Genomic DNA, 24,708 nt, shown 5'->3' on the forward strand with positions numbered 1-24,708 from the left:
AACTCGGGGCCCGAACAGAAGCCGAAAAAGACAGACGGGCGGGACACAGACTTGAGGGGGAACATCTGTGAGGGTGTTCGTGTGTATATGTTTTAAGAAAGGAGTGTATGTTCCCAACCTGTGTGTGTTTTAAGGTGTGCGTTTCAGCTTCATGCCGAGGGAGGTGAGAGACCGGTTTCATTTTTGAACCACCGTCAACAAGCCAGAGCCTTGTTAACGATGCCACTCAGAGTTAATGCTCAAAACAACTTTCAACTCAAAATCCGCTTTTCAGGAAGTCTGAATTCCACGCTTATTACTGTGGAATAAATGCTGATCCCTGCTCTACCGTCTGTGTGGCAGAGGAATCTTTGGCAGCACCTACAAATTCCCTTTCAAACATTGTGAACCCCAGTGTGTGTGAGTGTGTGTGTGTGTGTGTGTACAGCCAGCCTAAAGTGTATTTCCATAACCTGTCACTTTAGAACCCACTCCCCCTCTCACAAACACGTCAACTTTTCCACAGTAGGGTGCTTGACAGTGGGGGGCATGGGGGGGGGGGGGGGGGGGGGGTTCCCCACAGTTTGTGAAATGCAGCCTTCCTTTTCTTCTCCTGCTCTTAAGATACAACTGACACTTTCAACACAGACAGACATGGGGAAAAAAAAATGTCTCCACCAAATCAACTCCAAACCTAGAAACTTTACACGAGGCCTGACAGTGAGGATGGACACACAGGGGTGGGATGAAGAGCTGACTGAATTATCTGTGTGCAAGTTAAGGTTGCCCTCTACTGGTTTGGATTTTTATAACATCTGAAATCTGATTTTATCTTCTTTTTCTTTTTTTTCTATTTCCCAGGATTTACATTTTCATACAGCAGCGCCATAAAACCTTAAGCGTTGGTGCTATATAGTCTGAGCTGAAATGTATAAAAGAAGTGTGGAGTTACAATAAAATAAAGGCCAAATATAATTGCTTTTGCAACATTTATCACATCACAAACATATTTCAATTAGAAGACAACGCCTCTATTTCCAATGTGCAAAGATGAAGTTGACACTTCATGTGACAACTTATCACATTTATTCATTAAATATATATATATATATATATATATATCTTCTACAAATGTTAAGACTTGAATCCTAACACATTTGATAATTATTGTTATTCCATTTTACTTTAACATTATGATAAACTTCTTTTCCACTTGGCTCAGTGACAAAGTGTCAAGTATTAAAATGCATTAAAAAAAATTGACCAGTCAAAGCATGAAGCTCCTTCTGCTTACAATAAGAAGATCCTTCCAGTGGTTGTCTTGAGTGTGGAAAAATAACATTCATAATATAACCACAATGGTCCCTTTTATTCAAGTATTTGTGCCGGTTTGTAGAATGCATTCCTTTCTTAACCCATTTCCTCTCATATAGGTGAATTTGGGCTTTCTTATTTTTTGATGCTTAGATCGATAGATTAATTGGATGGATTTGAATATCTTACTCTGGGGGATAAACCCATATCAAGGGCCACCAGGGAAAATAAGCAAATACAGGAAGTCGCCCCATCCTCCTTCCTCCTCTCAACTGGAACTGATCAATGCTCTTGAAGTTTATTCCTCATCCTGATGAGATTACCACTTTCATTTACTTTAGGAAAAAGAGCGGAGTAGCCATGAAAGATTTACAGGCGACAGAGCAGAAATTCTACTTTGGAGGCTGGAGATATTATCATGCTCAAATTCAACACGTTCAATAAGATTAAGTCGTAAGGCCACACAATCTCCAGAGGCTCATTTGTGCCCAGGAGGGTTGCTCTGCTGGTCATCAAAACATCAACTTCAGTTTTTTTTCTTTTCTTCTTGCTACCATTAAAATTCTTACAATAAAAATTAGTGATTTTCTTTGGTAACGTGTGTATTATAATTATTGCTGCCAATCAATTTAAAAAAAATTAATTGCGCAATTGTTTTTCTGCTGAAGACTGAAGCTTGTAATGATATTTATTCAGGGAAAACCACAGAATCAATGTCAACTTAACACACGCAGACTATATTTAAAATCAAAGGCTATTTGTATAACGTCCTTTAAGCTTTGTGGGAAACTGTTTCTCTCCAAGAACAGCTAAATAATAAAAACATGAATTAATTAATTCATTGATTAATAAACATCTAACAAATGTCTGGGTTTAGATAGTGCAGGTCCACCACTTTGAGAATATGAATATTTCTAGAAACAAAGTAACACACACACACACAGAGAGAGAGAGAGAGAGAGAGAGAGAGAGAGAGAGAGAGAGAGAGAGAGAGAGAGAATACAGAAGAGCCAAGGAAAGACAGAAAGAAGAGAAATGAATAGTTTACCTGCAAGTATTTCCTCCAGCTTCAGTAGTTTGTTTGCCGCTGGTCAGCCAACATGGCAACCTCTCTGTTTGGCTGCAGTTTAACTTTACAAAGTAAAGCTAATGACTTTCACTTTAGGTAATTTCAGGTAACATTTTAAAGTTAAACTTTCTGCCTTAATATTATTCCTCTTGGTGCTGCGTTCATAGACCTGCACGTGCTGCTGCTCCGGTAAGAGAGTTAAAAGGAAAAAAGCCAAACAGAAAAAAAACGGAAACGGAAGTAAACAAAACTGCATTCATTTTGTACAAATGTTTTTAAGGTTCAACTCAATTAATTAAATCAACGCGCTATTTTGACAGCACTAATAATAATAATACATTCAGTTCAACATGAATCCCAATTGGTACAACAGGAAATGTCATACTGTTTATCAGAAGGGAAATCCTGGAATTGTTTACCATGGAAAGTCTCACTCTTTATGAAAACAACATAATCACATATCATCCTGGAACTCATTACTATTAAAATATGGAACTTCAAGGACTGAAAGACTAAAGCTCCCAAAGGAGGGAGGAAAAAAAATCCTTACATTTAAATGCAACAACACGCTACACATAGCAGTTTGTTGAACTAATCCCTTGGCAAATGCACCTTAGTGCATATCTCTCAAATGAATTAGTGCTGGAAATGATTTATTCCTCTCCTCGGCACTTCAAAATGAAGCAAAAGCAATGCAAGTTATTCCCATGTCTGGAAGAGTTTTGATTTTTGATGTGTGAATATGCTGTGGGAGTTCATCCCACAGTACAGTGTGTGAAGAGCCTCCCCTGTGGATTCCTGTGGCATGACACGGGTTTTTGTGTTTGTTTGGGGCGGCTGCAGTCAGCGCTCCATCAGCATGACTGATCTCATTTATGCAATGTGCATCCAAAGAGGCCCAAGGTGTTAGGAAAGGAGATTTTAGCAGCCACACTGATCATTGAGCTGTTGAGGACTTGCATGTGTGAGTAACAGTTTGTATTTAGGGGTTTCACTGTGTGGGGAGCGCCAGGGTGCAGGACATAATGAAATAAGCAAACAGACCAAAAGCCTCCATTGCAGAGCATCATCTTGTGTATGAATATTTAATATTAGTTTGTCAATGAATCCTGTTGTCAGCCACACAGTCGCAAAGACATGGCAAATTAGATCCGGACATCGGTGAAGTCATTGTGACTTGCTATACTGGAAGTTGTAGTACTGTAAACCCGCTCCCGAATTTACAGCCCTCCACCATAGGAGTAACACAACTTGACCTAAGAAGTATGAGCTGAGGTGTTTAATGTGTATGCTGTCAATGCTTTCAGGGGAAGAGAAGCTCCTGTATATGTGTGAGCAGAGTCATCATCCCATGATATTCCTCTCCGTAGCTCCACTTACCATGACATTTTGGTCCTTTGCTTGTAATTGATTTCTACTTCAATTTATTAATATAGCCTATGGAGCGCCTGCAGCACAACGAGTTATCTCGGGCCCACCAGGAGCTTAATCTGCTAATATGAGCTGAATTAATAAGACTGTTCAAGTAACATATCGATTACGGAATCAATGGCTGTTTCTTTGCATCGTGTCGCATGATTACTAGTGACTGTAACAGCATTAAGTGCTACAACAAGCACCACTTCAAATCATTTAGCTTCAGTCTAATAAGATCTATTTTGACAAGGTTGATCTTGAACACAAGTTCTTTTTTAGCAAGGCGAGATTCAAAGAAAGTCACCATTGTTTCTGATCAAACTGGTATTCAGTAAATTTTCTCAGTTTAAAACCTTGTTGAATTATGTGCAATGATCTTCACACTGGAATGAAGGGACTACAGGGGAGTCACAGTACGCAGGTCACGTGTGATTCTTCAAAGTTTCTGCAGGTAATTTACAGGAAAGTGATCATTTTATACGTTCGTTGTATTTGTGACATCAGAGTCAACCTTGTAGTATTCCACAAAGAGTCAGAAAACCGTCATTATAAATACAGATGCTTTATACAACTTGGCTTTGTAGCGGGGAGGGAGGAGTGTAAACCATGGACAGACAGTCAGTTATTATCAGAGACACAACCTTTACAGGTCATTTACAGTCATTAACTTTAAATGCATGTTTTTGGAATGCTGAATTACTCAATCAAGTTGCAAAAAAAATCTGTAACTCTTCAATAAAAAAATTTTACATTCCCCAGGAATCTTGTGTATAAAAAAACAACAACCTTGACTCAAAGTGGGGAAAAGAAGAACGAAGCAGCTGGTGCATGTATTAACAACATACATCAGTACAAGTCAGCAAACAACATTTTTCATTGTCTTTGTCTCACAGGTAAATTCCATAAACAACAATTGAAATTTAAAAAAATTAAAATGATGATGAACGTCTGCAACCACAGGACAACACGTTGGCTCGTGCACTTCGGGCGAATCAGCCCAACTTAATCGGCGGACACGAGTAGGATTTATTGCCTCTCTGCCACGGCAACCGTCAGCGCTTTAGTTTGAGTGTGGTGGGATGAACATTGCAGATGTCAAACCAGTGCCGATCCACCTCCTTGTGTGGCAGCAGGCCATTTCGCGGCAGGAAGGGCCTGCGCCAGCGATCACGGCTGCCCACCACTTGCCAGAAGCGTGTGCCCTTGAGTAGAAAGATGGCATTGTGGGTGTAGGAAAAGTAGGCAGCGTCAATGTTACCATCTGGATGGTCTCTGCTCACCACTGGAGGGAAAACATTTCTGATGTTTTTGGGGGAGCCTCTTGCCAAGTTGTTGGCTTCCACATCGAATGCGTACACCTGTTTGAGTAGATAATCATTTTCTCTCTTTTCAAGAGCACAATTCAATTACAGCATGCAAACAGACCGCAGAGGAAGTTTGCACATTCCTCTGTGCATTCCTCTCAAAGGACTAAGAAAGAATTGATTTTCTTGGCCATTTTCACAAAGCTTTACTTACTTTTTTAACCGTGTGTTTTTTTTTTTTCTTATTCAAAGATAAGCCAGGAGCTGATTTAAAGTTAAATCTACATTTTATGGACCCAGATGCAGAAAGTGAACAGCACTGTGAGGGTTGAAGGATTTTCTTTCTGTATGTCAGTAGATGTATAATAATTTGATCAAATGTACTGAATACCTGTGGAACTGTCACTTGAGGAAACTGATGTATAATTTATATAAAACTAAAACATCCTGTCCTTTTTCCATATTTGCTGGCTCGGGGTTTAAGATCATATAAACATACTCATGTCTTACTGTTGACATTTTACACCCCAATGCATGACAACACATCACAATACCCTCTATAGCTCCAAATTACATTTGTCCAAGAAAAAGAAGATTAATCGTACCTGATTATTTTTGAAGAAGTAGATGTGTGAGTTCCTTCTGTCATAAAATGCTGTGTCAATGGGGCCGGGGACTCCTGGGAAGCCCTCGGAGATCAATCTGGGATAACTGTGGCCATCCGAGTCCTGTTTGAACACCCTGTCCTTCTCCGTGTCATATCTCCAGAACTGAGTGCCTGAGAGGATGGGGTTAGGGTTCGGGTTAGTTGTTGAGACTCATGCTATTTAGATAAAAAATAATTTGCTGGAAACTCTTACCTCTGAAGAAGTAAACAACATCCCTCCTGCGGGACCACACATGCACATATGCATCCACTCCATCCGTGGGAATCCCCTGCCAGCCAACCTGCACGGCCACCGGGTCACCATAACGCGTCCTGTTGCTCCTGTTCTCATACAGCCAGTACCAGCCGCCTCTCATGAAGTAGGTGTTGAAACGGACCACCACCTCCCCATAGGACGTCTTCTCCTTCCTGATCCAATCAAACACGGTGTTGAACCGACCCCTGCAGCCCCCTGGTGTTACACACAGGCGTATCAGAGAGAGCACGTCGGTTTTCTGTCAATCCATACACTGTAAATACACTATAAGATATGTAGAAAGAACCTCAGTCCAGATTTGTTTCTGTCTGTGTGTACCCACTAGATGGTGCTGTAGTTCCTACCATAAAGATGCTGTATTGCCTTTCTGTCCATCCAGTCCATCTCAAAGCCTGACTCGTGGGGCAAATAACTGGGCTGCATTATTGATCCAGCTCTGTAGATGTGAGGTAGTCCCAAAACGTGGCCAATTTCATGAACTGCCACCTAGGAAATGAGACAGTCATTAGTCAGTCAGTCAATTCATATTTAATTCACAAAGCATTTTTCATGCAGATTGTCACAAAGATTGACGGTGAAAACACGACAACACGATAAAGGAATTGGTATGCATAGGAAAAAAAATAATGCAAATAAGACATGAACAAGATTGGTTGTCAAAAAGTATCATGAGACATCAACATAAACATATAAAATAGTGATGACTATATTTTCCATCACACTATATGATGCTGCTCACCTTCAGGAGGCTGATTCCACTTCCTGCATTGGGACCAGTGAAATGCTCATCATCATCGAAGTGTATATCACCCAGGAACCAGGCGTGAGCAAACTCCTGGCCAGTGCCATCAAATCTCTGATTGCATCCCAAATGCCTTCCTAAGACCAAAAAAAAAAAAAAAAAGAAATATGGATACTCTATTTTCTCAACACAGTGCACCACTTGATAACTATCAATGACATTCTGTATGATTAAGTTATCAGAAAAACCTCACATGCTAGCTTCTTCACAGAAATTGGAAATATAGAAAATAGAATCACCTGTACCAAATCCCAGTTTGATATCAACATCCTCCAAGGGGGACAGTGTATCCTCCACAAATTCCAGAGGCGACACCTCACTCCACATCCTGAACGCCAGTCTGAAGACGTACCTCTGCTCGTCCACGGTCAGCTGACTGCTGTACCCTTCCCCGATCAGCCGCCACCTCAGAACCTCCTTAGAAAAGGCCATGTACCCGATTTGTCTCAGGTCTCTCCTCTGCCTGCTTTTGGACACCACCAGACCAGTGAGGAGAAGCTTCCTGGGCAGTGCCGCATCACCCTGCTGCATGTTGACGTTTCCCATTTGGCTGCTCACTCCCATGCTTTGTGAGCCGTTTTGAGAAATGATGTCTGAGGAGCTGCTTGTATAATTCACGCTGGCGTCATTGGAAGTGCCCGTGGCAACACTTTCCGTATCGTTAAAATCGAACGCGTCATTTCCTGAACCTGCGACACCAAAAGCAGCATCGCTGATTGCGCCACTCGCTGTGGCGTTGCCGTCAGTCTCCTCGGGATGACGGCCTGTGCTCTGGGGTGACCCGGGAGCGTTCGGGTCGACCTCCACGTCTGGCACTCCGCATCGCGGTTTGTTCATCGCCACCTTGGTGGCCTCGTCGAACACGCCTGTAACTAGAAGACCTGACACCCTCTGAAAGTCTTTAAGCGCCCCAACAAATGCTTGACTCTCCGTCTGCCCCTTGTGCTCGTCTCCATCGCCACCCGGCGGAGCGTCCCTTGAATAAAGCGCCATGGTTCCCTCTTCAATTGTGGCTTGAAATTCATTGGGGAAGTCGCCACTGAAAGGTGTTTCTGAAGCATCAAACTGGATTTCCTCCCAGTTGACTGGCTTGATGAACCCATATCTTGAGAGAAATTGCTGTAACAAAACATACATTCAATTACACAGCTCCCTTCATGCAAGCTTTAATGCTTCAGGCTGGGTTTTCCTTACCTCGGCTGTGTACGTGTCAGTTATCTCTCCGGCATGACGAGACGACAAGATCTGCACATCAGAATGATCCCGTTTGTGGAAGAGTTTCTCTGCATCACTTGAGCTTATGTTCGTGAAAAAAAGAAAAATGATCAGCTGGATAAGAGTCAGCATCGTGGCGTTGCTTTATTTCCGTTGGGCTACACACAAGATGTCGCACAAGCAGCAGCAGCTGCAGCTGCACTGTTTTATACACGTTTGTCCACTCCCATCAAAAGGTGCTACTCCCTGCATGTCACCCACTTTCTCCACCTGAGTGTGAAAAGTAAACCAGACTTCACTGTATGGATGTGTTGCTCATGCTCCACTGGTTTTAAATGCACCGTCAATGAGCTGTGGAAACAAATTCAAACCTTCACCTTCATGTGGGCAATAACAGTGGCTATAACACCTATGCTCAATACGACACACACACACAAACACACACACTCCAGATTTTTTGCAACATTTCTCATGTCACCACAAAAATACAACTTTATTTACAAAAAAACAAATATTTACATTCATTTGGGTTTTATTTCTCTCAATATAAATATCATAAATTATATCAGATAGACTTTCATAACATGTTTCCTCAGTGCAAATACTTGATGTGTCAAACAACGATAATAATGGTGGGTGGCATTTAGGCGCGGTCACTGGAGGGTTTTGGCGATCGCTGCTGCAAGGTGCTCGGCTGTTGGCTTCTCCGCAGCACAACTCACACAAAGGCCTTCTGCGACCATTGCATCCTGTGTGGTCGGTCCTATTGCTGCGAACTGGAGAGAGGAGACTTTTAAGCTCAGAGCAGGAACAATAGTGATATCTCAGACGATAAAAACCAATGCGCTGATGTGACAATGAGCAGGATGTACCTTTATTTGAGGCAGTGCATCGCCCGACAGCCTCCGTATCACATCCAAGCAAAACTTCACTCCTGATGGACTGAAGAAAGCCACACTTGCTGGAATCCCCTGGTAAATGCCATTATGAATTATTAGCCACCAAATAAAATAGAACATATATATATTTTTTAAAGTCCGTGAAGTTTTACCTGCTCTGTGAAATAGTTCTTGAGATTTTTCTCCAGATCGGGATGTTCAGCTGTTTGATAGACAGTCAGTGTCTCCAGAGGCACTCCTGGAAACAAAGAAACAGATCCCCTCAGTGATAAAGATAGTGCAATTATTATTTTATAATTAGTGCAGCCCCAGTGGGACCTTTATCACCTTGAGTTTTAATTGTAAGGCATGATATGGGGGATATGCTTACCATTTTCTTTCAAAGCCGTGGGCAAAACTTCTCTTTTGATTGAGCCACAGGGGAAAAAAAGCGGTGGAATATTTGTGTCCTCTCCTATGACAAGAATTACATATGAGGTCATTTAGTTATCAGTAAAATCATAAAAAAGAAAATGTCCATTAAATTAAACCGTGAGGAATGTGGGAGTAGAGAAACCACACTGTACTTTCAATGATGACACGCGATAGCACTTCTGCTGTCCCCGTGTCTTCTCCCAGAGGATTCAGACCCAGATTCTTCACTGTGGAGGGGGAAATCACCCTGATCAGATATGGGATGATGCGATCGGGTCACAGAAAAGCTAAAACAGCTACGTGTGTTCCGACTAATTCAACTGGAGAATGACTGACAATAAAGAGGTAAACCCTACGGCAGGGAGTGGCCGCACCTGCTCGTTTTCTGGAAGACCAAACACATGACGGCAAACTGTGACTTGTGTATGACAAAGACCTGAAGGTGGTCAAATGACTTCACACACCTCTGGGAGCGCCAGGTGCCGGACACACTCGGCGATAATTAGCGCAGTAACCACAAAGAAACACACAGCTTCAGGGACAGGTGGGTTTCAGAAGTGTGACCATAACTCACCCAGTGCTGCAGTTGCTTTTCCAACCACATACACTGACTTTGTGTTCCACTTGGCTTTCACTGATTTGTCCCATTCTGATAAGATAAATGACTTGAGTTAATCACGATGCAAACATACTCACCAAAAATGACACACTATTAGATGTGATGATGCAATAAACACATGATGTTGAGCAGGTTAAATCCAGCACCTATAGAAGCCGCGTGTTGAATTGTCTCTAGTTTGTCTCACCTTCTCTTCTTTCTTCCGTTTCTAAACACATTCTCACAGCTTCCACTGCTCTCGGACTGGTAAATATCAGGCCACCATGTTTCTCTGGTTGAAAAAGCTGAAAATAGAAATATGTGTCAAATAACACAGTCATGATTCAAATGTAAAATTACATAGATGAAGGAAACAACTATGAAAATGGAATTTACCTTATCTGTCAAGGTATTTAATGAGACAAACTTAAAAGACAGCACTGGAATTAGTGTTGCTTTGTGTCCATGAGACTCCAGTTCCTTTAAAATACAATAGCAAGGCATTTCAATTACCTGTGTGACGCATTAATATTTGCAGAGATCACATAATATATTGTAGTGGATTTACCTTTATGTAAGGATCCGGTCCAGAGTCTCCTTCTCTTGGTTCTTTGAGAAGCAGTACATGCATTTTCCCCACGTCCTTAGAGACAAGTAGGAAGCAATAGAACAGAACAAACTGAAGCAGTGTATGAAAAATAGTGTCAGAAACTGCAGGGTCAGGCAGTCATGTCCCAAAAACACTTGAGATCAGTGGGTGTGAATGCACGCGAACTAAACTACACCCTGACGCTGTCACATGCTGATAACGAGGCTGTTGAGTCATGACCAAAGGACTACACATGAATAGCAACTAAAAAATAACGAGAGAATGTAGATAAACATTAGTGTATTCAAGCGACCGTGTGTTATTGTTTTCATTAGCAGGACATACTGGGTGACAGATCAGGTAGAGCGATAATGCAATAACAACATCACATCGTAATTCTTTGTTACTTTAAACGGATCATTTACTGACTTTCCTCTGGATTATAATTGTCAAAATAGAGTAAAAACACACAAATAATGCACATATGTCACTTACCTCGGTTTGCTCAGACGGGTGACTGTACTTGTTGTCGCACAGGGGAGACACGGAATTGTATATTTTACGAGACTTAGTAAAAAATCAAATCATGCATATATATCGTATGTATTTTAAGGATGGCATAAAATAATTGATGTATATACTTAAAATAGTGATACACGACTCGGGTACAGAATCTAGACGTAGTTCATATAACGATACACCCCTTTTTTTTAAATGGTACATCCCATTTCGCTACCCGGTGCCTTGCTGACATTGTGGTTCTAGCCGTAGCTTAAATACGCTGAAAGGCATGTGTTTTCTGAGCCATAATGGCGGCGTCAGCGTTTCAGCTTCTCCGCTGCATGTAGCTGAACTTTAAACCCTTGCCCCGCCCACTCTCCGTAAACACGCGTTTGCAAGCATGGCTTCCTCGGCTAAAAGAAGAGCAGTCGATTTGGGGCAAAATGCCGAGGAGAGTGAGAACAGCTCCGATGAGGATCTGGAAGAGGATGGGGACTCAGGAGAGGATGACAGCGAGGCATCAGAGGAGGAAATCAACGAGGTAAACAACTTTATATTTCGTTTATTTTGTGTGTGTAGATGGACTCTGTGGCTAGTTAGCATGGCTGCTAACCCAGATGTCTGTTTCACACCTGTTTAACGACATTGATTAATCCAGTGGGGTTAACGACTGGATTAACAACAATAATCCAGGAAGCTTTACTGTAGTGTATGAATGTCATTCCTGTAAAAGTAGCTTTAGACTAGACTTGAGTGAACCGTGCAATTAGTGTTTTTGATATGTATATGATATACAGACCTGGGTACATTTTGTTCAGTCTCTTTTGTTTTTCAGGAGGTTGTCGTCGATTTTGAAGCCCATGGTATTTTACACAATGACTTTAATGGCATAAAGAAACTGCTGCAACAGGTTTGGGAGGGTTTTTACACGCTTTGCATTTAATAGACTTAATACGGTCTGTAATGTCCGTCTTCTAACTGACAGTCTTCCTATTTGGCATCCAGCTCTTCCTGAAGGCTCATGTAAACACGTCAGAAATGACAGACATCATCATTCAACAGAATCATGTTGGCAGTGTCATCAAGGTGAGGTACTTTAAGTTTAGGTTTTGTTTTATTTTTTTTTTTTTCAGCGCTGACATTCCTTCTTTCATTTTGCTCCAGCAAGCTGAAGTTCCTGAAGACAGTGATGACGACGACCCAGATGAAGTGTTGGGCTTCATCACAATGCTCAACCTGACCGAGAGAAAGGTCAACTGCTGTAAAAAGAAAACATAACTGTACTGGCTGTTTTATACAGGAACAAGTGACATGGAAGCGAGTCTAAACTTGTGCGATGTTCTCTGCAGGGAGTCCAGTGTGTGGAAGAGGTGAAGGAGCTGATCTTGGATCAGTGTGAGAAAAACGCTGCCCACAGTGTGACGGAGCAGCTGGAGCAGATCCTCGGCGACACCAGCAAGCCTGTGGGGCTGCTGCTGAGCGAGCGCTTCATTAATGTACCTCCACAGATCGCTCTTCCATTGCACAAGCAGCTCCAGTGAGTTCTTTCTCCTCTCATTTCTTTTTCTGATTCAGTCGTTTATCTGCATGTCGTAACATTTAATATTTTAATCTTGCCTGCAGGGACGAAATGGCTGAAGCTCAGAGGACAAATAAGCCCAGTGGGAAGTGCCACTACTGCCTGATGATCAGCAAGACGTGCAAAGAGGCTACAAAGAGTATTCCGGCCAGAGGAGGAGCGCCTAAAGCAGAATACCTGTTCGTCAATGCAGAGGAGGAATTCTTCTATGAGGTTAAAAAAAAAAAATGGTTCACGTAACACTTAACCCACCTTCTTATGGTGCAACATCAGGGTGGTCCAAAGTCTCAGTAGGTTGTTTTAATCCGTTTTTGTTGTCTTTACAGCAAGCCATCGTGAAGTTCCACTACTCGGTCCAGGAGGAGGCGGACACTTGCCTGAGCGGCAGGTGGTCGTTTGACGACGTCCCAATGAAGCCTTTCAGGACAGTGATGTTGATTCCGTCAGACAAAATGCCTGCCGTCATGGACCAACTCAAAGAATACCTCACTGTGTGAACTTGGTAATAAACCAGGACACCTGTGCATACACACCGGAGACGTTCAGGCTTTATGAAAATGCTTGTGTACATATGTTTGGTACAGACGGCCACAGCAGTTACAATAATGTAAATCTCAGCAAATTGACGGTTTAGCGTTATCTAATAGAGATCGGTGTCCAGTGACGAGAACATCACATTCTTAATTGCAGATTTCATGTCCCAAATGGACATTTTGTGCTGGAAGATTTCACACCTTGGGAAGTTTGCATTGAAGAGGAGTCGATTTCAAAGAAATACAGTTGTGCTTTTGTGGATTTTGATATGATCCAGGCACAATTCTCCCAAGGAATTAGATTTTTGTAGATCTCTTGAATATAATTAAATTACTTTAACTGCTTTCACAGTTGTCTTATTTTTTTATTCTGGCTGGTATGTAGCACATACAATCACCTTTCACTGTAGAAGCAATTTTGTGCCATAATGATGCAAAAGTTACTCACAGTTCTAAACAAAGGGAAAGAATGTTACTGTTTGTTTGAAAGCTTGTGTGAACTCATCTTTTAAAATCACCCTGGTGATGAAGGAAGTAGGTTGGGTTTTTTTTTACCCCTTTACATATCACAGCTGGAAACCTCCACTTAATCGATTTAAAACCTGCAATATGTCCACAAAGTATTACATAGAGTACAAACAGTTGATCGACAAACAAATGTATAAAACATGGAGTCTACATGTGCTCTTATTAAATGAATACAGTGGGTTCTAATGCAACAGTCACTACTTTACGCACCGTTCATTTGACTCGACAGTCTTGATTTCTGCAAAGGGAGTCACGTGTGTGACCATCAAAACATTTCATCTGTGTAAATAAATTAATTCAGCGTCTGGCTTGGGGTGACCACAGATATTTGTAAAATTGCAGCCAGCGTTTACGACTTCCAATTTACTGAATCACACATCTGTCGTAAGTCGGCGTTAACGCCGTGCAGCTGCTGTTCACGTCGCTGCTGATGGCCACGACACGTTTCTTCTCCTTGCACTTGCGAGATCCCTCCGGCTCCAGCATGTTCTGCAGTATGTCTTTGCTTTCGCTCGGAGGCAAATTGTAGAAGAAGTACACCGGGGCCATTTGGATGAACCTAAAAAAAAACAATTCATGAAAAAAGTGTTTTCGTAAAAAAAACCAACAACATTCAAATAATTGCTGTGCAAATTTTAAGAGGATTAAAAGATTCTGAAAATTCAAACAGCTCTGGTATTATTGCAAAAAACAAAACATGTTTGTCTCTCCGGCGTGGCGAACGGAAGCGTAATCCTTAAGAACTGCGCTCTAATCTGTCGGCGCGCATCTGATAATGAGAAAAGACTTACGCTTGAGGGGAAATCTCAGAGACGGTCCGCATGCAGTTGCTTTCCGACAGCGTGTACTCGTTGAAGACGACCCACTCCGGCAGGCCCAGCTTGTGCGACTGAGCCCCGTAGCTGGAGAGCGGGTGCACCTGCGCCATGTGCTTGTGCGCCAGGATGAAGTAGTTCCCCGAGCCGTCCACGTCACGAGCGATCTGAGGAAGCAGAGACGCTCAAGTCTCCGGGCAGTTTTTCGCAAAACGCTTCGGTTTTCGCGTGGGTCTGGGAAGATACCTGCATGAAGAAGCCGGCCAGCAGAGCTCTTTTGATGTTGTGCGTGTTGGTTTTCGTCCCGAAGGAGGGTTCGGAAATGGGGAGCTCGATCCTGTTCAGAGTGTCCGTCAGCTCGGAGCGGATGGCATCAGCAGTTTTCAGGGCAGAGTAATCCAGAAAGTACTCCCGGCACCACTTCTCAGTAGTCAAGTCTGTGAAGAGCATATTAACACACATTAACGTAGGAATTAAAGAGTCGAAAGGAAGAAACGTGCATGCAAAATTCCACTAATCATCAAGTCATTGAATTAAGAATCACACGATTTTCATTTTAAGTAATGAGACTTCGTCAGAATGTGAATTTTATTGCATGTCGTGGTAGGACATTGGCAACAATTTTATTTATTTAAGTAACCTTTATTTATACAGGTAATCCCACTGAGACACGCGCTTCTATTTTAAAGAAAATCTCACACCAAAAATTGCACATTTATACCAAATGCATGATTTAATTATTGCGGGAGGAACTCAAGACAGTCAGTTTGCTTAGACATCTGTGAGACTTTAATTTTAAGACCGTTTTTAATTTTTATAGCAGTTTTTTTTTTTTTAATTCACTTGGTTTTTTGGGGGGAAAAGTGAAATTTGACAGCTTTGTTTGCTCATTTAACCAGCTTCTTTGTATATGAAGATCGTATTCGTTTTCTCAATTTCCCCCCCCCCCAAAAATGGGCCGGTTTTTGACAGAAAAGTAAGGTGATTCAAAGCCGGCGCTGCAACTCGTGTCTTACATTCTTCTCTCTGGCTCCTCTTGAAGGCGTTGTAGATATTGATGAGGGTGAAGTGATCGCCTTCAGGGTGCTGGAACTTCCTGTGGCACTGCAGAGCCTCGTGGGCTGAACCAGCAGATGGCTCCAGAAAGCAGCTTGGCGCTAAAAACACAACAACCAATGGAGGTTAACGTCCACGAGAGACACGCCACTCTCACCACAGGCCATCTGGTCCGGGGGGGTCGAGGGAAAAAAGCCCACGGGCAACAAGTTGCTGTTACAAAGCGCGCACGGCGGCGAATCCTCAGAGATTACAAACGGAAGGCTGACTAATCTACGGCCGGTACGTACCTGACAGCATGGCCGCGATCGTCAGCATCTCGCTCACGCAGTCGAATTCGCAGGACGCCAGCAGAGCTTTGGCCATCTGAGGGTCCAGGGGGATTTCGGACATGATGATGCCGATTTCAGACAAGTTGCCGTCGTCGTCTAAAGCGGCCAGATAGTCCAGCTCCTCCAGTGCCTGCATGAGACCCTCGGGGTCTGTCACAAGGATGGAAATGTACACTTTAGTCATCAATTATAACCTTCTGTGTTTTCTCGATGAAAAATACATTGCTTAAAAACCTAATGTACAAGAAACAAACAAAAAAAAACAACCTTGCACTTTGGTATTTTTGTTGTGATATTAAAATCGAAATTATTTCTTGCATGTGAACTTCATGCCGAATTTAGCAAAAATAAAATTGTGGGGGGGGAAACATCACAATACATTTGGCTTGCTCTTCCTCTCCATTGTACTCGTCTGGCGCTGCACTGAACAAGACATGTTGTGTAATCGTTAATGAGGTGGCCTCTTTTACCCCGTCCCGTTCATGTTAGGACGGGTAAGAGCTCAAACAATAGTTAGTCGGCGAGCTGTCGGCTCGGCTAAACCATGGATGACTGGAGCCAAACAGCCACACGGCAAAAATTCACCCGTGCTTCCACAAAATCGCACAACCTCCCCCACAGGGCCTGTTTTTTTTATTATTTGAGGGGGAGAGAAATAGTATTTTGTGAGAAACTATATAACTATGGAAATTAAACTTTATCATGCGTTTTAAGGGTAAGCTGTCCACACGTCTCCACCTGGTCGGTCGATGAAGTTGCACTGTCCCAGGCCAGCGATCTCCATCCGCTTCAGGAACAGAGCCGTCGGCGTGATGTTGGACTCCAGGATCTGTGGGGAAGCTTCGGCAGGGGATGGACTCACCTCTGGGTAGAGGCAGAAGCATTTACCTAGGAAACGGTTCCATCTCATTTGAATAGTGCAAGACAAATAGCGAATAGACGTATCTTGTGTATCGCTCCGCAAGCTGACACACAGCTGCTCTACGCCAAGGAAACGAGTGCATCTACCTGTTGGTCCTGACAGCTGCTTGCGAATGTCAGCCTGACATTGACTGATGGGCCGAAGTACCTTTGAAAAAGCTCTCACTCTTGGATTGTAGACCTTTGGGTGACAAAATGCAAGAGTGATACACTCAAATAGCCATTTAAAGATTAAAAAAAAAAAAAAGTATTTTTCATGGGAATTTCATGTCACCATTTTTCTCTGCACCCCCGTGTCGATGACAAAGTTGATCGACTCGGCGGGCCACCACACGTCCTCCTCCTGGTGTGTGGAGAGGAAGACCCTCCTGGACTTTGCGGAGCCTGCCTGCTCAGCCAGGATCGGCAGCAGCCCCAAGTAGCTGGAGCACATCACTATGGGTACCATCTGGTCTAGATTGCGCCCCAGCCTGGTGCCCTCTCTCTGGAGGATGCTGTAGGCACAGTGGACTTCCTGCAGAGAGACAGGGGAAATGTCTTAAAACTCCTGTTTACGGTTTGAAATTTCGGTCCACTCCATCTCCCCTCTCTTACCTCGGCTGAGGCGAAAAACACGACGACGTCTCCGCCCTCTTTGGTTCGATGGATCTCCAGCACCAGTCTCAGTGCCGAGTAGAAGTAGTCTTTGTTGCTGCCGTGGCTGTGGACCACCTCGGCAGAGCCCGGAGCCTCCAGGCTGATCAGCGGGACGCTGCCGTAGTGTTTCAGGAGCTTGTCGGCCATGGGCGGCACGGCGAGGACCACCACCCGGAGCTCGGGCCTCTGCAGGAGGATGTCCTTCAGGAGGCCCAGGAGGACGTCTGTGCTGACCGTCCTCTCGTGGGCCTGGTCGATGATAATGACCCCGTAGTGCTCCAGGAAAGGGTCCGACATCATTTCTCTGAGCAGCATGTCATCAGTGCAATATCTAATGAAATGAAGCAAAGATTAAGAGCAGGAGTATTGTGAAAACAACGACTACACAACCTTCACTGAACAAAAACACTCACTTCTTTTCTATTTGGTCAACGAAACATGACCGTCCACTAACCGTACTACACTGGATTCATAAAAATCTCCTTTACTTTTTCATAAAACTTTCAAAGTTTTCCTGAAAATTGTAAAGTATCAAGTATGGAGAACTGTATCAGCCGTATAGAAATTATTATTATTATTTTATATCAGGTACCATAAACTGCTGATGCAGCATTAAATCTATTTTCAGAACATATTTCTTTTCATCCCTCTTTTCATAAAGAACATATTGAAAAAGTGGTAAGTTGGATTTTTTTGGTGAGAAAAAAATCACAAACTCCAAAGACCTTGAGTCTGCGGGGACATTAAACACAGCAGTGTCCCATTGAGGGGAATAGAATTGGTGCATGTTGGCTGAAAACAGACTCACTGAGAAATGGTGTGGTGTGACAATAAGAGCACCATTGAATTAGACGGAGTGGATCATGGCCCAGATGTAAAACAAACCCTGTGAACAAACCTCAAGACTGTGTCCGAGGAGCAGCAGGTCTCCAAAGAGATGGTGTAACCGACTTCATGGCCGATGTTTACGTCCATTTCATCGGCCACGCGCAGGGCCAGATCCACGGCCCGCTGCTTGTTGGTCTGTGTGCACACAACCATCCCGTGGCGGTACTGGGCCGACAGGCAGAGCTCTGCACACCACTGTGGGATCTGAAAGATAAAGATCAATGAAGAATATTCATCGGCAAAACTCAGGACTTTGTAATTAAATAAAACAAAATCGACAGAAAGTCTTGGTTGCAGCAGTGGCGGGGGTCCTTTTGAGGATTATAAAGCACAGCTTTTGTTTGGGCACACGGCAAAACAAACAGTGACAGGCGATATCCTATGGTATTATCGTTCATAATGCAAAATTGCTTTGGCAGCATGTTGCCGGCTCCGGCAGGATCAGGGCTTAGCAGCAGGAGGTCCCATAGCGGCTCTGCTGGAGCCATTGTGCAGGCCGAGCATGAGACAGGCAGGAGCTTGGACAGCCTCTCAGTGACACAACAGCATCTGCTGAGCTGGGCAGCTTCTGTTCACACCAGTATGGAAACACTGGGCAAAAGAAAAAGCCCAACTAACACATGGGACGACATGAAAAAAATACAACTCAATCAAAAGGAAGTTTAGACAGAACATTCATTGTGCAGTAAATTAGAAATTCATAGTGATTATCACTGCAGTATAAGAATAAATCTGAAAAAAACAACAACAACATAGTGCTTAAATAGACGAGATACAAAGTCATCTGAAGTTTCTACAGTGTCTCAACTCCAACCCTAGAGTCTTACCTGTGTGCTCCTCCCAGTCTTTGCTGTCCCGGACACAACAACCAGCTGGTTTCCCACCAGAGCATCCTTGAACTGGGACCTGACCTTCCACACAGGCAGAGTCTTCCTCTCTTTCAGCAGTTTGTAGTAACGAGAGGAGAAGGGCAATCCGTCAAACTGGTTCAGCTCCAGATCGTCTCCGAAGCCAAACGCGTCTTCTTCACTTCCAGGGTGGACGTGTGACTCTGACGGAGTGTTTCCCTCCGACATGACGCGAACGTCTATTGATCCCGGACTAAATAACGCGAAAGTTGTGTCTCCCGATCGTCCGTCAGCAAGTTGAAATCAGACAACATCCCATTTAAGTGTATTTTAGGACGGATCTCAATCAATACACACGTTTAGTTTAAAAGTACACTCATCTGTCCCGGCTGGTTTGTCCACTTTGGAGCCGTCTGACGCGCGCGCGGTGCGCACCGGTGCGTAATTTCTCCTCGGCGTGGCTTCACACGTGCTTCCAGCCGCTTCACGCGGTAATGACCGTGAAACTCCGTCATAAGCGCCCCAATAAGATTCGGAGCGTCACGTGTGGAGCAGCCAGGCTGTTCTGATCACACACACACACCAGCACAGAGACAATCACTAGAGATATGACACACTTTATTGAAACCCCAATTGAAATGAGATTTTTAGTAATAGAGGGTCATTTGTTACCTCCAGAAGTGGCAAGGGATGATGCATTTATATTGATCGTGGTTCTATCTAATAGGTGCATAAATTAGAATGTTTGATGGACCTGAAAAGCAGAGCTGGCCGAATAGATTTTTCTTATTTTTGTTTTAAACACAAACATATACACTATATGCACTTCGTCTTCCTTACATCTTAAAAACGGCCTCAACCTTGATGGATACTTATTTAAAGTTATACTAAAATAATTTACTAGCAATCCAAGAAGGTGCGAAAAGACAGGGACACGTTCAATCAACAACTTCAGTGTTTTGTATCAAGTCTACTTTTTTTTTGTTTGTAATAATTTAGTTTACTTATTTTAGGAACTGATTCAGTGCAGCATGTGGCTAATTAACCATTCTAGTGGCTCCCTGAAGCTTTATCAAAATTATACGTAAATAAACATTTTGTACTATTTCTTTTCTATTTGCAGATTCTCAGGACTTATACCTGTTGGCTAAAGAAAGCACAATAATGAGATGAATAAACATAACTGGAAAAAACAAACAAACAAAAAAAACAATTAGGAAAAACTCCTAAAACAGCTTTTAAAAGTAAAATTATGAGAATTTCTAAAATGAGAAGTTTATTATTGGAGAAAAAAAGATGCACAACTGCTTCATGAATCGTCAAGTTTCAAGTCTGCTGAAATGTCAAAATTGTAATGGTATTTTCTTTTCTAAGGGTTAACTGCTAAATCAGCCACTAACGCAGCTGAAATGTCATTAAATGTTTACCATCTTAAATTGGCATTGAAACTTCATGAATGCAATGTGGGATACACTTTTTGTACATATTTTAAAACCATGCCTGAAACGTCATAAGCTGCCCGACTCACCTGCAGGAGGCTGCAGATCCTCCACTAGAGGGCGCTGTTTGCTTACCGGCAAGTCCAGACACATTGTTCCTTCAGGTCCTCAATCACGAGGAACTCTGATCATTGTGTAGACGACAGTAAGTTCATACTAATCGCAGGTGCACGCACACTACAAGGTTCTAAAATAAATATGGCACTTTTATGAGGAAATAATCACTTGTGTGTTTTTGAGATCAGTTTAAAAATTCAAGCGCCACCCTGATGTGGTTCACCATTAATAAAAAGCATTTAGTAATAAAGTGAGTTCAGAGAATTTACAATGGACATCTGGTTCAAATGTGACAATCAATACAATATGTTAAACATTTTGGAAAACTGCCATGAGAATTATGAGCGAATGTGACCTATAACAACCCAGGAAGCTTGTTTTAGCCCTCAGATGTCTCTTCAATTATTGTTTAATTATCTGATAACATCCCAAAACAGATGTGGGTTGTTTTTTTTATATAAACGTATAGAGCTTAAAATCAAAATGCAATATTTACACAACCTACATAGCTCATTTACTTTTGTTATAGGCAATGCTTCCCAGCCTCCATCCTCCTCACATATAAATAAAATGTGGCTCCGGCTGTAATTAGATGGCTGCGTTAGATTTCAGGCGCTTCCCATCAACAACACAGTGTGTCCTTGTTACCGGATGGATTTGCTCCAGTTTCTCATCAGCCAAAGGATTCTTTCTTCAGCATATTTGTCCTTTAATATAACTCACACTGACACACACGGCTCCACCAGGCCATTTTATCCTGAAAGGCAACAGTGAGCAAACAGTTCTGTAACTATTGATTGAACCAATGTTTTTATCTCTCATAAAGACCTTGTCAAATTACTTCTCGGCGGAGGCTCGGGCTGTTAAACAAGCCGAGCTGTTGCAACTGTCATTGTTAAATGGTTTGTGTCAGACCTGCTTCAAAGTATTTTTTTTTCCCAATATAAAAGGTTACTTTTAGATATTCAGAGCCAATGTCTCTTTGACATGTGATATTGAGGGGGAGAGAATATGTAATTCATTTAAAATTAGCATGCAGTGTGAAAAATCACAGCAAAAAATAAATGACAAGGGCTTCATTGTGTTTTGAAGACAGTTTTACTAATACAGCTTGAGTGTTCAAAATACCATGACCAGACACTGACACGAGAAGACTTTTTTCTTTCCATTTTTTCAGTTGTTTTTCAGTTGTTTTTTAAATACACATGATGTATCAAACAATCATTAAAAAAAAGCATTCACTACGAAAATGTGTTCACCTGTAACACAACATACGAGAAATGTAGAGACACGATGGAGCTTTCATGAGAAACTGGGAAATATGAAAGTCCTGATGATGAATGTGGGGAAGAAAATACATCTGATCGCTACGAGAGAGTTTGGAGATATGTAACAACCAACAACTTAAGAATGGTTAATAACGTAATATCTTTGGCCATTTCGAATGTAATAAAGCCAATAATGTAATCCATCCATCTTCTATTGACCACACATGCATGTTTTTGGACTGTGGGAGGAAACCCACACACACACATGGAGAGAAGATGCAAACTCCACTCAGAAAGGTTGGACTAATGAACCCATGAGCTTCTGGCTATGATGGAAGAGCACTAACCACTGCACCACCATGCAGCTCCTAATAATGTGATTAAATTGCAAAGCTCTTTTACAACCATGATTGAAAGCTCATTGAGTTTGTATCCTCAATGAATGGATATGGAGACTATCTCATACGCTATACCTATTTTTCATCATCAAACTGCTCCAAAGGTGTGAAAAAAAGGTTTTTATTTCCAAGAAAAGGAATCTTTTAGATCTTCAATCATGTAATAACTTCATGTTATTACATTGTGACTTCATTACACTGAGGAAGGCCATTATTATTACGTCATTGACCGCTATTACATTATTAATCCTCGGTTGTTAGGTCATTCAACACAATGGCGTTTGTGTATTTGTGCGACAGATCTTGCATATTAAAGATGCAGAAACCGACCTTGCTGCAGGTATTGTGAAAAAAAAAGGCGGAACTGATTATTGCAGCATATAGGGGGTGACTTGCAAGAAAAATCAGCAGTATTTCAACATATGTGAAAGCAAAGTCGTAATTTTATTCAGGTATTGGCTTCTGTGTGATGGTAACAAAGAAAAGCGTCTGTGACATTCATTTGCAGCATTCTGGGGGGTTGTGGGGTGAGGGTGTTCAACTTTCGTAGCTCCCAGCTCCATGAACGCACGGTAACATAGACATCTGAGTGCACTCAACTGCTGTCTTTTCACGTGGACACATAGCACTGAAAAAGCCAAGTAAACAAAGCAATGAATGCAAAAAGACGAGTGCATCGTTATAAAGATAACTGTATCAAAAAGTAACAAAATTCAGTCCGTATCAGAGTCCAGCCTCCACATCAGAGAACCACAGCTGTGCTTAAAGGAAATGCAGGTTAATGCGAAAGTGTATATATAAATGCATTTCAGTAAAATATTACCCAAAATAATAAAACACGGATCATTCACTGTTTCCAGTTTGTAGGGTATTGTGAATGTAGAACAGCTAAAGTATTTTAAAACAAAAATGTAGAAAACTTAACAACTGAGTGTTAAAATTAAACTAAGTAGAGATTTAATCATTTTAAGTGGAAAAAACTGTCCTTGTAAAGTGAAACTATCCTTTCCTGTCAGAGAGAGAGAGAGAGAGAGAGAGAGAGAGAGAGAGAGAGAGAGAGAGAGAGAGAGAGAGAGAGAGAGAGAGAGAGAGAGAGAGAGAGAGAGAGAGAGAGAGAGAGAGAGAGAGAGAGAGAGAGAGAGGAAGGAAAAAGTAAAACATGATTTAAAATCCAGCGATTAACATTGCAGTCGAGCAGCGGCTGTTTACCTGCGAGTTCTGCGTTCAGATAGTGCTTAGCGATTCCATGATTTAATCAGAGTCCTTGGTGGAGACGCAGGGAAATACTGAAGACACACATGACCTTTAGCAGAGCCAACAGTTGGGTTTACTTTCTCGGAGGGATTGAATACTTCCTTGATCTTGCCGTATTTGGGATCAGCGTTCAGTTCATACCTCGGTACCCAGTTCCCTCAAGTGAGCTCCCCGGGTCTCGTTGATACAGAGGAAATGGCAACTCAGTGACATTTTGTAATTCAACTGGTTTCTTCTCGGCAATATAAATGAGCAAAGAGCAGGCCGGCAAAAAATAAACCACCTCTCCTCCCTCAATTCCCAAACACGCCGAAGAACTTTTGCAGATATGCAACTTTTTTTTTACTTTTTCCTCCCCGTGTTTGTTTTTCAAGCCTCGTCAGACTGCTACAGAGAGCGTAACACTTCAATTAAAAAAACAAAACAAAAAAAAACAACAACCAAGTTTAGGTTTTGAAACGGACTGCAAAACTTTCCTGTGGTTCGCATCTGTAATTGCACAACAGTCCACACCATATAGTAAAGGGTTCCCTTCATTAAAACACATTTCACAAAAGCAAACCTGCAATCGCATCTTCACAGATTGGCTCTTAAAAACAACAACAACAAAATTAAGAAAAAAAAACCCCAAAACAAAACAAACCAAAAAAAAACCTCCTGCTTCGTTCCATCTTAAAAATCAGTTGGAAAAAATGTGAAATTAAACAGGTAATCAAAAATTCTCAATTGCTACCGTGTAGTAAAAGTGTCTGACACAGTGCACTGCGTGGTAATAAATACGGAATATAAATACTTTACATGTACCTGAGCTCAGACTCGTAGCACCATTCAGAGACAGAGCACCAAAGGGACACGGCAGATCTGCTGATTCAAAACTCACAGAAGCCACCATCTTGCTTTATAAGGTCATCAGAGTTTTCATAGTGCAAACAGTTTGTTTTTTTGTGTGTCTCATCACAACAATGTCCCCTCAGCACAAAGTCTCAGCTGCTGTATTTGATGTTGGCGATCACGCAAGGCTTTGGTAGTGTTGGCGGTTGCTTTGGACTCGACCTGGAAGGAGGGAACTCTCA

At 42.3% G+C, this 24,708-nt stretch overlaps 5 protein-coding genes across 5 annotated transcripts in view; 1 reads left to right on the top strand and 4 right to left on the bottom strand.

Annotated features, from left to right (window-relative positions):
• Positions 1 to 4,830: 4,830 nt before the first annotated feature.
• Positions 4,831 to 8,154, bottom strand: mmp21 (matrix metallopeptidase 21; the record flags this gene model as incomplete). The annotated part of the gene is made up of 7 exons (XM_080517793.1): positions 4,831 to 5,136; positions 5,688 to 5,860; positions 5,943 to 6,200; positions 6,350 to 6,491; positions 6,745 to 6,884; positions 7,047 to 7,926; positions 8,002 to 8,154. The coding sequence occupies 7 exons, from the start codon at positions 8,152 to 8,154 to the stop codon at positions 4,831 to 4,833; spliced, it is 2,052 nt and encodes a 683-aa protein (XP_080373919.1).
• A 408-nt stretch (positions 8,155 to 8,562) lies between these two features.
• uros (uroporphyrinogen III synthase) lies at positions 8,563 to 10,616 on the bottom strand. The gene is made up of 9 exons (XM_080517659.1): positions 10,502 to 10,616; positions 10,330 to 10,413; positions 10,142 to 10,238; positions 9,910 to 9,984; positions 9,488 to 9,562; positions 9,292 to 9,375; positions 9,074 to 9,159; positions 8,895 to 8,993; positions 8,563 to 8,798 (listed from the first exon to the last, which is right to left on the bottom strand). Exons 1-9 carry the CDS (start codon positions 10,562 to 10,564, stop codon positions 8,676 to 8,678), a joined length of 786 nt encoding a protein of 261 aa, XP_080373785.1. The 5' UTR covers positions 10,565 to 10,616; the 3' UTR covers positions 8,563 to 8,675.
• Positions 10,617 to 11,413: 797 nt separating this feature from the next.
• Positions 11,414 to 13,710, top strand: bccip (BRCA2 and CDKN1A interacting protein). Its single transcript, XM_080517820.1, has 7 exons — positions 11,414 to 11,564; positions 11,859 to 11,933; positions 12,029 to 12,109; positions 12,188 to 12,274; positions 12,373 to 12,560; positions 12,647 to 12,815; positions 12,929 to 13,710. The coding sequence occupies exons 1-7, from the start codon at positions 11,424 to 11,426 to the stop codon at positions 13,097 to 13,099; spliced, it is 912 nt and encodes a 303-aa protein (XP_080373946.1). The 5' UTR covers positions 11,414 to 11,423; the 3' UTR covers positions 13,100 to 13,710.
• Positions 13,711 to 13,770: 60 nt separating this feature from the next.
• Positions 13,771 to 19,387, bottom strand: dhx32a (DEAH (Asp-Glu-Ala-His) box polypeptide 32a; the record flags this gene model as incomplete). The annotated part of the gene is made up of 11 exons (XM_080517478.1): positions 13,771 to 14,222; positions 14,455 to 14,645; positions 14,725 to 14,915; positions 15,495 to 15,635; positions 15,825 to 16,016; positions 16,605 to 16,754; positions 16,875 to 16,968; positions 17,062 to 17,301; positions 17,382 to 17,754; positions 18,322 to 18,515; positions 19,139 to 19,387. The coding sequence occupies 11 exons, from the start codon at positions 19,385 to 19,387 to the stop codon at positions 14,027 to 14,029; spliced, it is 2,211 nt and encodes a 736-aa protein (XP_080373604.1). The 3' UTR covers positions 13,771 to 14,026.
• A 3,419-nt stretch (positions 19,388 to 22,806) lies between these two features.
• adam12a (ADAM metallopeptidase domain 12a) overlaps positions 22,807 to 24,708 on the bottom strand; it is a gene marked incomplete at its 5' end in the record, with an annotated part of 79,744 nt that continues 77,842 nt past the window's right edge. Inside the window, 2 exons of the mRNA XM_080516823.1 lie at positions 22,807 to 23,009; positions 23,591 to 24,688. Of these exons, the coding sequence (XP_080372949.1) occupies positions 24,619 to 24,688 (70 nt within the window). The 3' untranslated portion in view covers positions 22,807 to 23,009; positions 23,591 to 24,618. The remainder of the gene's footprint in view (positions 23,010 to 23,590; positions 24,689 to 24,708) is intronic.

Source organism: Blennius ocellaris (genome assembly GCF_963422515.1).
Source record: "Blennius ocellaris genome assembly, chromosome: 21".
Lineage (NCBI taxonomy): Eukaryota > Metazoa > Chordata > Actinopteri > Blenniiformes > Blenniidae > Blennius > Blennius ocellaris.

What these genes read in the sequence shown, in the direction of transcription:
- bccip (XM_080517820.1), top strand. Translation starts at nt 11,424, where the DNA reads ATGGCTTCCTCGGCTAAAAGAAGAGCAGTCGATTTGGGGCAAAATGCC. An exon ending in TAAAGAAACTGCTGCAACAG is followed by an intron (nt 11,934 to 12,028) that starts GTTTGGGAGGGT and finishes TTTGGCATCCAG; the next exon opens with CTCTTCCTGAAGGCTCATGT. An exon ending in TCAACCTGACCGAGAGAAAG is followed by an intron (nt 12,275 to 12,372) that starts GTCAACTGCTGT and finishes TGTTCTCTGCAG; the next exon opens with GGAGTCCAGTGTGTGGAAGA.
- uros (XM_080517659.1), bottom strand. Translation starts at nt 10,564, where the DNA reads ATGCATGTACTGCTTCTCAAAGAACCAAGAGAAGGAGACTCTGGACCG. An exon ending in AGAACTATTTCACAGAGCAG is followed by an intron (nt 8,994 to 9,073) that starts GTAAAACTTCAC and finishes GGCATTTACCAG; the next exon opens with GGGATTCCAGCAAGTGTGGC. An exon ending in ATGCACTGCCTCAAATAAAG is followed by an intron (nt 8,799 to 8,894) that starts GTACATCCTGCT and finishes TCCTCTCTCCAG; the next exon opens with TTCGCAGCAATAGGACCGAC.